This window comes from Lepidothrix coronata, unplaced genomic scaffold, assembly GCF_001604755.1.
Source record: "Lepidothrix coronata isolate B3197 unplaced genomic scaffold, Lepidothrix_coronata-1.0 Scaffold23, whole genome shotgun sequence".
NCBI classification, from domain to species: Eukaryota; Metazoa; Chordata; class Aves; order Passeriformes; family Pipridae; genus Lepidothrix; species Lepidothrix coronata.
The window spans coordinates 7,623,519-7,634,407 of record NW_016690203.1 but is presented as its reverse complement, the minus strand read 5'-3'; the positions used below and the strand labels follow the sequence as shown (position 1 = coordinate 7,634,407).

The 10,889-nt window shown below is 67.1% G+C and overlaps 2 protein-coding genes across 2 annotated transcripts; both read right to left on the bottom strand.

Moving 5' to 3' along the window:
• Window positions 1-1,257: 1,257 nt before the first annotated feature.
• Window positions 1,258-8,316, bottom strand: RUSC1 (RUN and SH3 domain containing 1). Its single transcript, XM_017808400.1, has 10 exons — window positions 8,246-8,316; window positions 5,868-7,474; window positions 5,359-5,463; window positions 4,907-4,983; window positions 4,634-4,808; window positions 4,420-4,525; window positions 4,279-4,325; window positions 3,007-3,997; window positions 2,569-2,697; window positions 1,258-1,925 (listed from the first exon to the last, which is right to left on the bottom strand). The coding sequence occupies exons 2-10, from the start codon at window positions 7,399-7,401 to the stop codon at window positions 1,757-1,759; spliced, it is 3,333 nt and encodes a 1,110-aa protein (XP_017663889.1). The 5' UTR covers window positions 7,402-7,474; window positions 8,246-8,316; the 3' UTR covers window positions 1,258-1,756.
• A 132-nt stretch (window positions 8,317-8,448) lies between these two features.
• On the bottom strand, window positions 8,449-10,836 carry FDPS (farnesyl diphosphate synthase). Its single transcript, XM_017808413.1, has 8 exons — window positions 10,686-10,836; window positions 10,529-10,609; window positions 10,311-10,433; window positions 9,669-9,757; window positions 9,442-9,514; window positions 9,242-9,319; window positions 9,029-9,163; window positions 8,449-8,834 (listed from the first exon to the last, which is right to left on the bottom strand). The coding sequence occupies exons 1-8, from the start codon at window positions 10,782-10,784 to the stop codon at window positions 8,634-8,636; spliced, it is 879 nt and encodes a 292-aa protein (XP_017663902.1). The 5' UTR covers window positions 10,785-10,836; the 3' UTR covers window positions 8,449-8,633.
• Between the last annotated feature and the right edge of the window lie 53 nt (window positions 10,837-10,889).

The following is a 10,889-nucleotide window of genomic DNA, read 5'->3' as shown; positions in this document are numbered from 1 at the left end:
ATCCCAGGGCTCTGAGGGTCTGTCCTTGCCCTGGCTTGACCTCCCGCTGCACTCCAGCTCCAATTTCCACTCTCCCAAGGCGCTGCCCCAGCTCCCAAACACCCACGTGCCGGGTGAGTGGTGGCACTTTGGAGGATTTAATCTGGTGCCAGTGGCTCTGCTGTGGTGCACAAGTGGCAGGAGGGACAACGGCAGCACAGTCCCCGTGTGGGGTTGGAGGGTGCACAACCACAGACAGGTTGGGACAGGAACCATTAAATCCACAAATTCTGTTCCCAGGATATAAACCCTGGTGCCTGACTCTCTATGGCCATGAAAACGCTGGGCTTGACCCCTACACTCACCTTCCTTCTAAACCCGAGGCTCCAGCCAAGCCTTGCAGGGCTGTTTAATTAAAAAAAAATAGAAATACCGTCTGGCTCCTTCCCCTCCTGGTGTGACCCCATTTCCAAGTCCAGGAGCAGCTGTGGGTTTCAATCAAACCTCCTCGAGGCGAGTCGAGTAACATTCCAATTAGGATATGATGTCCCTCGTCTGAGTAAAAATTCCAGGGAGGGAAGTGAGAACAGAATAAAAGGAGAGCGGCTCTGTCCTGACAGCAGGTCCCAGCCCGGGCGCTGACACAGCAGCTCTTTGCCACCCGAACGGGAGCTCAGAGGGGTGAAATGTGGCTCCTGGCCATGGGAGGGAGCAGAGGCCCAAATCTGCCTCTGGGACGAGTGGCTGCCCTTGTGTGGCCGCTCCCCGGGCGCTCTCCGGCACGGCCACGTCTCTCTTTTACTGGGGAGCCCGGTACGAACTGTGAGTCCTGGGGCGACATCACAAGCAATGAAAAAAAAAACCGAAAAAAAATAAAAATCGAAGCCATCCAGCCCCTCCTGACATCCTGTGGCAGTGAGAGGATTAGTTGAAGCTGAACAAACAACCGAACCAACCGACCTGGACCATTCCCAGCGCTGTGCAGCTCCCAGTGCGTGGGGCTGCTCCCCAGCAGCCAAACTGGCGAGTGTTTCTCCAGGGCTATTCCTGGCTGCAGTCGCCTCATCCCACGCTGTGGAGGAGCCTGGGCACCTTCTGCCGGGGTGTGAGGCCTCCCCACACTCCCTGGCTGCTGTCCCAGCACCAGCACAGCCCTGGCACCCCCCGGCTGCTCCCACGGGAGCATCTCCAGCGTGGCCAGCCCGGCCCACCCACAGTGGGATGAGCCACGTGGCCGCTCCCAGCCCTCCCAGCCCCAGTGATCCATTCACACAGGCGGACACGTGAGTCACAACCTTTATTTCCAGCCTTTTCCCAGTGGAACAAGCTCATTCCTGTGGTTACAACTTATGTACAGAGTGCTGGGGCAGCGGGGGGCCGGCCGGGGCCACCGGGGCAGAGCGGGACACGTGGAGGTGGCAGCAGTGGCAAGACAGGGTGGCATGGAGATAACACACAGGGCTGTGAGTGCCCAGGCAGGGACAGGGCTCGTCCCCGGCCTGGCACAGGCGTGGGCAGCAGCTGAGGAACCGTGAGCCAGAGCAGTTCCCGAGGAGGGTCCCGGGGCGGTGCCGGCAGACGGGACTCATGCGGAGGAGCAGCAGTGACGGGCACGGGGCCGGGTCCCCTGTGAGCCGCCAGCCCCGGGGGTGGTGAAGCCCCAGAGGTGGTGAAGCCCCGAAGGTGATAAAGCCCTGGAAGTGGTGAAGCCGCGGCAGGAGACATCCCTTCCCCGCTCCACCAAGCTCAGCTGCTTCCTCGGGTCTCCTCCGCCTCCTCACAAAATCAGGGACGTGTAACCAACAGGAACGAGGCCGGTGCTGTTTCCATGGCAGCAGCGGATCCAGTCTTCATCCACGGTGGAGAGCAGCTGCAGGATGTCCCCTTTTTGGAAGCTCAGGTGACCGTCGGCGGTGCCCGTGTGGTCGCACAGTGCCCGAACTGCCCTGCACCACAATCACCATCGGGGACTCGCCTCCCCAGGGACCCCGAGGACCCCCAGGGCTCCCACAGCATTCGGGGGGGGTTTGATGCTCATGTGAGGAGCTGGTGACCCCCTCCTTAGGCAGAGGTGCCACCTGAGGAGGGACCCGGGATGGGGAGCAGAGTGGGAGCAGCTCTGGGGCAGAGGGGGTGGGGACATCAGGGCCAGGGCCAGCGAGGGCTGGGGAGGAGGGAAGCAGCCAAACACGTTTTGGGGTGGCCACGCACCCGCCCTGCTCTCTCGGACACAGCACTGCTGCTGATCTGACCTGCCATGACCTGGCCAGAGCTGCCACAGGGTTGCCCCAAACGAGCTGCCACGAATCCACAAAACCCACGGGAAAACGCTAAAAAATTCCCCGCAAAAATATCTGGGAAAAACAACCGATCCCAGGTGGGCAGAGCCACGGGCTCCCCCAGAGCTCAGCAGGAGATGGGGATCCTTGGGGGGTGCAGGAACAGACTGGGCGACGTGGAGCGGTGCCTTTCACTTAGAGAGACGTGTGGGACCCCCAGGCCCTGTCTGGGAACAGCTCTGGCTCCCCCCCACCCAGAAAAACCCACCACCAGCTTCCCAGCCCTGGATACAACCGTGTCCTGCCTCACCTCTGGGCCTGAGGAGCGGGGGCCGTGCTCCTCTCCGGCTGTTCCTGAGCGCGGGTCCTGTCGGGCGCCAGCCCCTTCACCACCCCGGCCAGGACCCGAGGGCTGGGGGACAGCCAGTGGGACGGTCTCCTGCCACAAAGCAAAGGCAGCCACAAGCTCACCTGGGAGCTTTTCCATCCTGCACCGCCCTGCTCAGACTGTTCTGCTGATCTGGGGCAGGGAAGGGCCCGATAAAGCACCGCCAGGAGCTGCTGCTGCTCCACAGGACTGGGAGCAATGGCAGCAGCACTTGGGACACTCCCTAATCCCAGGAGCACAAACCCGGGACAAGGGGCAGTAAAAGACCCCTGAGAGGCCGGTGGGGAGCTCTCCATGGGACAGAAACCTTTCCTCAGCAAACACCACTTCCCACCTCTGCCTGCCCAAGCTGGGTCTTACCTGGACCTGGCCAAGACGGTGTCAGGACTGGGGGGGAAGCTCCTGGACGAGGGGCTGGTGGCTCCAAAGAGCCGGCCCAGCCAGCTGCCCTTGTCAGGACCAGGACCACCCAACCCTGGGCCAGAAGGTGCTGCCTGGTTCCCGTTGGCACGAGGCTCTGGGGAAAGATCCAGGAGCTTCTCTCCAGCAGTGGGATCATCCAGCTTGGGTGCTCCAGCTCCGGTGGGCAGGATGAGGTCTTCAGGGGAAGAGGTCCCCGAGGTGTCAGTGCTGCTGCTGGGCTTTGGGCCGGAGCGTTCAGGGACAGCTTTGGTCTGTAGGAGCTGCAGCTCTGTCCCTCCAGCCTCGCCCAGGGATATTTGGGATTGCACAGCCTGGCCGGGGCTGGGATCCCCCGCAGCCCCCCGCAGCTTCGTCCACCACACCAAGGGGAACTTCTCCTTGCTGGGAGCACTGTAAATCCTGGAGGACTGGCTCAGCTGGCCCCACCAGCCACTGAGGCCGGTCCCGGTGCCCCCAGGGCCCTCCTCGGGCCCGTGGCTCTGCGGGGGTCCCTCAGCTCCCCTCAAAGCGCGGCTGAGCTGGTCCCCCCAGCGCAGCACGTGCTGCAGGGTTTGGTGCAGGGCAGCCCCCACCGGGGGGGCAGGGACCAGCCCGCCCATGGTCGCTTGGGGCCGGGCCCTCGTGCTGCCCCCTGCACCCCCCACCCTCCCCAGGGCGTCGGGGGGGGTCTCATCCTCCAGGCCGTTCCCCGGAGACGCGGCCCCCCGAGCCGGAACGGGGTGACGGGGAGGGGACAGCGGAGACTCCAAACGCCGGGACAAGGGCCGGACGTCCACGGAGAGGTGGTGGTGCTCAAAGAGCAGGTCCAGGTGGAAGGTCAGCACCGAGAGGGGCTGGATGAGCAGCAGCAGTTCGTCGGCGAGGTGGGGAAGGGGGCCTTGGCTCAGGGCGAAGAAGGCCGTGGGTGAGTAGAGCACGGAGATCACACCTGGGAGACAAGGACGGGCTGGGCAGGGGCAGAACGACCTGTCCTTGCCACCCCCCCTTCCCAGAGCCAGCTGGGATATCCCGGTCAGTCAGACCACCTTTTGTGCTCAAGATGCTCCATGGAAAGTGATGCCCTGATCCATTGTGGAAACCCCAGCCGAGCATGGAAACCTCAGCTATGATCCCTGATCCACTACAGAAACCCCAATCCCAGTGTGGGATTCTCAGCCTGGTAGGTGTGGGAGGGCTTGGATGGGGAGCTCATGGGCACTGTGTCCTTACCTGGGCTCTTCTGCAGGTGAGAGATCCACAGCTCCAGCTGTTTAATGCTAAATAAGACAAAGGGAACCCAAATTAGAGCCCTTGGTAACTGTTCCAACCTGCCACGGCAGCAGGGTCAGAGTGGGGGGAATCAACACTCACTTCAAAAGGCCGAGGATGAAGGCGTGGAACTTCTGCCTGGTGCTGCTGAGCGGGGCCAGCCCGGCCACGTGCCAGCACAGGGAGTGCAGGGAGCGGGTGTTGGGGCCTGTGGGGTGCAGAGCAGGGAAAGTCACTGCTCGGGGCACACACTCCCCCCAGCCCGGGCTGGAACAGGACTCCAGGCACCCCCAGGTGCCACCGACCTCACCCCCACCTGTCTTCACAGAGGCTTCCACCACGCTCCAGGGGGAGTTTTTCCTCTGGCCTGTGATAACATCCTTCTGGAACGGCTTCAGCCCGTCCTCCACCAGGGCGTAGAGGGCGGGGCACAGGGTGTGCAGCAGCAGGTACCCCACGTCGGGGCTGAGCCGGCTGTCTCCCAGCTGGGCCTGAGGCGGGGAGGCACAGGGAGAGGGGAGGGATGGGGGGGATACCTCCCTCGGGGGCTCCCAAAGCCCCTCCTGCCCAGCCCAGCCCAGCCCCTCACCTTCTGCACCAGGTTCCGTGCGGTGCTGAAGTGGGCGATCACCTTGTCCACGGCGGAGCTGACGGCGACCAGCAGCGCTGCGGGCAGAGGGAGGGATGGACGGAGGAGTCAGCGCGGCGGGACCCACCGGGCACGGGATGGGGACGAGGGACCCGCCGTCCCCACGGGGGACACGGTCGCGGGCGGCCCCACCCGCGTCCTCCGGCCCCACCAGGGGGAAGCTGGGCCGGGCCTGGTGCAGGAAGCGCTGCCTGTCCCTGCCTGTCCCTGTCCCTGCCCCAGCCCAGCGCGGCGGGTGTCCGGGCCCCTCGCAGGGGGCCGCAGCCCCGGGGGTCCCGTCCTTCCCCTCCTCCCCCTCCGCCCCCGTTCTGTCCGTCCCCGCCCGGCCCCGCCGCGGCTCCGGGCAGGACCCGCCCCGGGACTGGCGGCCCCGCAGCCCCGTCCCCCGGTACCTTTCGTGTGCTCCCTGTGGGGACCCTCGGCGCTCCCCCCGCCGGGCCGGGCGGCTCCAGCGGCGGCTCCAGCGGCGGCTCCAGGGTTGGGCGGCTCGGGCCTGGCTGGAGACAGCGGGGCGGCGGGGTCAGGCGGGGCCGCTGCGGGAGCGCTGCCCGGGGCCGGGGGAGGAGCGGGGACGGCGGCGGGGCCCGAGTCGCTCCGGCTCATGGAGCCCCGGGGCCGGCGGCGGGCGAAGGGCGGCGGGACCGGGCCGGGCCGGGTGGCGGGGCCGGGCCCGCGGCGGAGGAAGGGCGCTGGGAGCCGCGGGGCGGAGCGGGGCCGCTCCGGGGCAGCCCCGGCACCTCCCGGGCCGCGCGTCCCGCCGAGCGCGCCGGGGATGCGGAGGGACCCCCGCGCGTAGGGAGGCGGTGGCCCCGGCCGTGCCCGGCCAGGAGCCCCCCGGGATCGCCCCCGTCGCCCCTCCGGCGGACCCCCCCCGACCCAGCCCGGAGGGACTCAGACTCACCCCCCGTGCAGGTCTCGTCTTCTCTCTGGGCCGCCCCCGGCACGGCGGGAGCTCTGCCGGGACCCCCGAGCCTCCGGACCAGGGCAGCACCCGGTCCCTTCTGCCCCGGGGGCAGCCCCCCCTCCTCCACATCCCCCGGCTGCCCCTCGGCGATGGGCTGCAGGCTGGGCCGGGGTCTCCTCCTCAGCTGGTGGCCGTCGGTGGGGGCCAGCCCCGGTCCCCCCGGGGGCGCGGGGGGTCCCCAGCCGGGGGCCGTCCCCGGGGGCGCGGGGGGGTGCTGGGCCTGCTCTGCCCGCTGGCCCTTGGGCTGCCTGGCGGCACTGCGGGACCGCAGCTCCTTGAACGTCGTCACCTCTCTCTGCCGGGGGCCGGGAGGCCTGGCTGGCCCGTCCCGCGGGGGCTGGGGCTGGGGCCGGGCCGGCTCCTGGCCCGCGGTGCTGGAGAGGAGCTCGCTGGGCGGGGGCAGCTCCGTGTCGGGAGAGAACACGATCAGCCAGTCGCTGCGGTCAACCCTGGCCTGGGCCAGCGCGGGCCCGGCCGCGTTCCTCTTCCTCCTCTGGGCCAGCTCGTGGAAGGAGGTGATGGTCTTCGGGGCCGCGTCTCTGCAGAGCTCACCCGAGCCGGGCTCGGGCTCCGCTGGCCGCGGCTGCTCCGCTCGGTGCCCGCTGAGCATTTGCATCCTCCGCCGGGGCCGGGGGGGCACGGGAGGGGGGACACCCCCAGCCCGGGGCCGCGGCTCCGGGGCACCGCTCGGCATCCCGGGATCCCGGCGTTCCGGCACTGGCGGTGCTGGAGGCGCAGCATCGGGCTCGGGGAGGGGGTTGCAGTTGGGGTCGAGGTCAGCACAGGGGCTGGTGGTCTCCTGTGCTGCTGTGCCGGGAGAGGGCTCGTCGCAGCGGGAGTCGAGCGAGCTGGTGCTGCAGAGGCTGTCCGGGCTCTTCCTGGGTGTCCGGAGCACCGGGGAGTTGTGGTTGGCATCTCTTCCCTCACACGTCCCACCCTGGTCAGCCAGAGACTCGCCATCCTGGGCATTTTCTATGGGAATGATGCTGGAGTTATTTTCAGGGGATTGGCACTCTTCTACGGAGAAGCCCTTGCAGTACACGGAGACCGGGGAGTCATCCAAGCTGAAATCGGAGCAGCTACTGACAGAGGAGGAGGAGGAGGAGGAGGAGGAGGAGGAAGCCAAATCACAAGGGGGATCACAAGGGGAAGCCACCTCCTCCTCTTCCTCCTCCCCCCCACTGTGCAGGCAGGGGAAATCCCCTTGCAGTGCCTGGTTCTGGAGCCCGAGCATCACCGGCTCCGGGCCGTGGGACTCACAACACCGGCACTTCACGGAGGGGTTGTTGGAATTGGCGTCCACCGGCTCATGGTTCTCTGGGCAGTGGCTGCAGCCGGTCTGCTCTCCCCCACCCGTGGAACCGTCTGTGTCCTGGAGCTCGGGGTGCCGGGAGAGGTGCAGCCCCAGCGAGATGTGCTGCAGGTGGATGTGGTTGAGGTTGCACAGGAGGCCTTTCTTTGGAGCCAGCATGGTGCTGCCTTGCTGGGAGTGCAGGGGCTCCCTGGAGAGCCCCACAGCTTCTGTCTTCAGACCATCCAGCTCCCTGGAAGCACCAAACACCCTCCAGGTCAGGGGAAAACGCAGTAGCACAAACCTGGAGATGCACGGCCAGGGCGAGAGGGACAGCAGTGACCTTGTGGCAGGGCCCAGCTTGGGGTCTGGGGGGGTCAGAGACGGGGATGTGGCCCCAGACAGGGGCTGCCCCGTGGCTTCCCAGGGGGCTCAGGGCTCTGCAGCTGGGCAGGAGCTGCAGCCGGCCCTGGTCCCTGGAGCGTGGCCCGGGCGTGATCCCGGGCAGCTCTGGCTGCTCCAGGGCTGGATTCCCTCCAGAGGGTCGGGAGCATCTCGGAGATGTCGTCAAGGAGAAAATGCCCTTGGAGCCTCGGCGTGGCGGGGTGGGGGTGGTGGGTCCCGGCCGGGGGCGGTGGCACGGCGGGCACGCGGGGGCTGGGGCGACCTCGGCTCCGGGAACCGCCGCGGAACCGCCGGGCACGGCCCTACCGGGAGAGAACCCGGCCCCGGGCACCTGCCGGAGGCCGCGGGCAGCGAACGGGCAGCGGAGACCGCGGGCGGGCGGCTCCGGGCATCCGCCGGCCTCGAGCATCCGCCCGCTCCGAGCATCCAGGGCCCCGAGCATCCAGGGCCCCGAGCATCCAGGGCCCCGAGCATCCGGGGCCCCGAGCATCCACCGACGCCGAGCATCCCTCGGGCCCGGGGATAGGGAGCGGCGCTCCGGGGCGCGGCCGCCCCATCCCCCCTCCGTCCCCATCCCCCGCTCCATCCCGGCTCCATCCCCGGCCCCGGCCCCGCTCACCTCGGCGCTGCGGCGGCGAATGCGGCTGCGGGAGGGAGGGAGGAGCCGCGGCCCCGCCACCGCCCGCCGGGAGCCGCCCGGTCCCCGCCCCGCCGGCGGGGGCGGCGCTCCGGGTATCCCCCCCACCTCGGAAAGCGCCGGGGGGGAGCGACATCCCCATCCCCGCCCTCCAGCCCCGTCCCCAGCCAACAGCAGGCAGCGACGCACCCACAATAACTTATGTTTATTGACACACACGGGCGGGGGGGCGATCGATGAACCCCCCCCGGCCATCCCATCGCACCCTCTACAACCCGGCCCCGCCCAGGGCACGGAGCAGCTCCAGGCGGGGGGTGACGCCCCCCCCACACTCAGCAAAGGCCCGGCAGCCCCAGGCCCCCCCCCCCCATCATTTCTGCCGCTTGTAGATCTTCTGGGCGAGGCCCAGGAAGATGTCCCGGGGCAGGCGCCGGGCGTGCTGCCCGATCAGCTCCTGCAGCCGCCGGTAGCTGCGCTCCTCGTACTCCCGGAAAGCCGCCTCCATGCCCAGGGCACTGTAGAGCTCCTTCACCTTCGCCACCTTCTCGGGCTCCTTGCAGCCATAATTCTCCTGAGGAAAACCCGGAGCGAGTCAGACCCAGCCCCCGCCCCAGCCCCAGCTCACGGCGCTGCTGCATCGGGACGAGGCAGGAGCTTTGTTCTCCCTGCTGCGCTCCCACCCCTCCTGGGTGACAACCCAGGCACTTCAGGTGTGGACTACGGCACCACAACCCCCCTCTCCCGGGTCTGTGAGCCCAGATTTACCTCCAGGATCCGCCGCTGCTCCGGCGTGACCCGGCGCAGACACTCCACCACCAACCAGCTGCACTTGTTGTCCTGGATGTCGGTGCCGACCTTCCCCGTCAGGGCAGGGTCCCCGTAGCAGTCCAGGTAATCATCCTGTGCCACCATGGAAACACCTCAGTGCCACAACCAGCACCTGGCAAAGCACCCCAGGGGCACAGAGCCACCTCCCACCTGGATCTGGAAGTATTCCCCCATCTCCAGCAGGATGGCTTTGGCGTTGTCGTGCTCCTCCTTGCTGTCGATACCAGCCTGAGGATGGGGGTGGAATAAAGGGAAGAAAGCCTTCCAGCACCTGCCTTCCAGCACGTGCCCTCCTGGGCAGCCTCCCACGGGGGTGAGGCCCCTCCTGAGCCCGCTCCCACCGCACTCACCATGTACATGGCGGCGGCCACGGGGAGGTAGAAGGAGTAAAACGCCGTCTTGTACTTCACAATGGCCTTGTACCTGCAGCAGAGGAACCAGGCTCAGCCCCAAGGCCCGAGCTCTGCGGCTCGGGGCCAGCAGGGACCAGCAGCTCCCCCAAAATGAGCCCCTGGATCAGGTCGAGGCCACAGCACGGCCAGGAAGGAGCCACAGCTCTGCCCCCCGTCCCCGTTACCGCTGCTCGCTGAAGCGGCTCAGATCCACCCGGGACACAGGAGCAGTGATGAGGTCCAGCGTCTGCCCCAGCTCCGTCCGGTAGCCCGTCTGGAGGGGAGAGAAAGGATTTGTGGCCTCGTTACAGCCTCCCAGCATTTAAAGGGGCTGATAAAAGAGAGGGAGAGTGACTTTTTACATGGGCAGAAGAGACAGGATGAGGGGGGATGGCTTTAAACTCAAAGAGGAGAGATTTAGATGAAGTATTATGAAGAAATCCTTCCCTGTATGGGTGGCGAGGCCCTGGCACAGGTTGCCCAGAGAAGCTCTGGCTGCCCCTGGATCCCTGGAATTGTCCAAGGCCAGGCTGGAGCAACCTGGGATAGTGGAAGGTGTCCCTGGCCAAGGCAGGGAGTTCGGAATATGAGCTTTAAGGTCCCTCCCAACCCAAAGCAATGAGTGATTCCACTGATGCCTATGGATTTTTTGGATTTATTCTCCCAACAGCACAGTGCAGACCTCGAGCCCTGTGGGGTCAAAAGGAAGGCCACGTGCCTGGCAGGACACCCAGGAACTTTGGGAACACTCCCAAGACCCACAAACCTCCATAAAGGGCCCAGGCCCCGGGAAATGCCGCGGGGAGGGAGTTGGGAGCCAGGCTCACCTGCAGGAAGAGCTCCAGCAGGTGCAGGTAGTAGGGCTTGCCCCCACAGTACTTCTTCAGCAGCCGGTACACCGAGGACTCCAGGAGGAAGGCGTCATTGATGGCATCCAACCCGATCCCCTCCTGCACCAGGAGGGCAGGGAGAGGTGTCACAAAGCTCCTCTGACCTCCACAGGACCCCCCCTCAGAGACATCAAGGGGCTCCTTAGGGCTCTCACCCTCTTGTACCAGCAGGGGTGCCCGCGGCGGGTCAGGGACTCGTCCATGATGTCGTCGGCCACCAGGAAAAAGGCTTGGAACTGCGGGAGGCCGGGTTAGGGGCGGGGCAGGGGGGTGCCCAGGGGGTGCCCTCCCGGGGGGGGTCCCGCCTCTCACCAGCTCGATGCACCAGCCCACGGCCAGGGCACAGCGGAGGCTCTCGGAGTCCCGCTGCCCCGGCCCCGCCAGCTGCCGGAACGCGGCGACCACCGTCATCCCGCGGTTGCACTTCCCGCCGGGCACGTTGTACTCCAGCACCTGCGGGAGCGCAGGGACGCGGGCAGCGCCTGCCCCCTGCCCCCTGCCCCCTCCCCCCCCCCC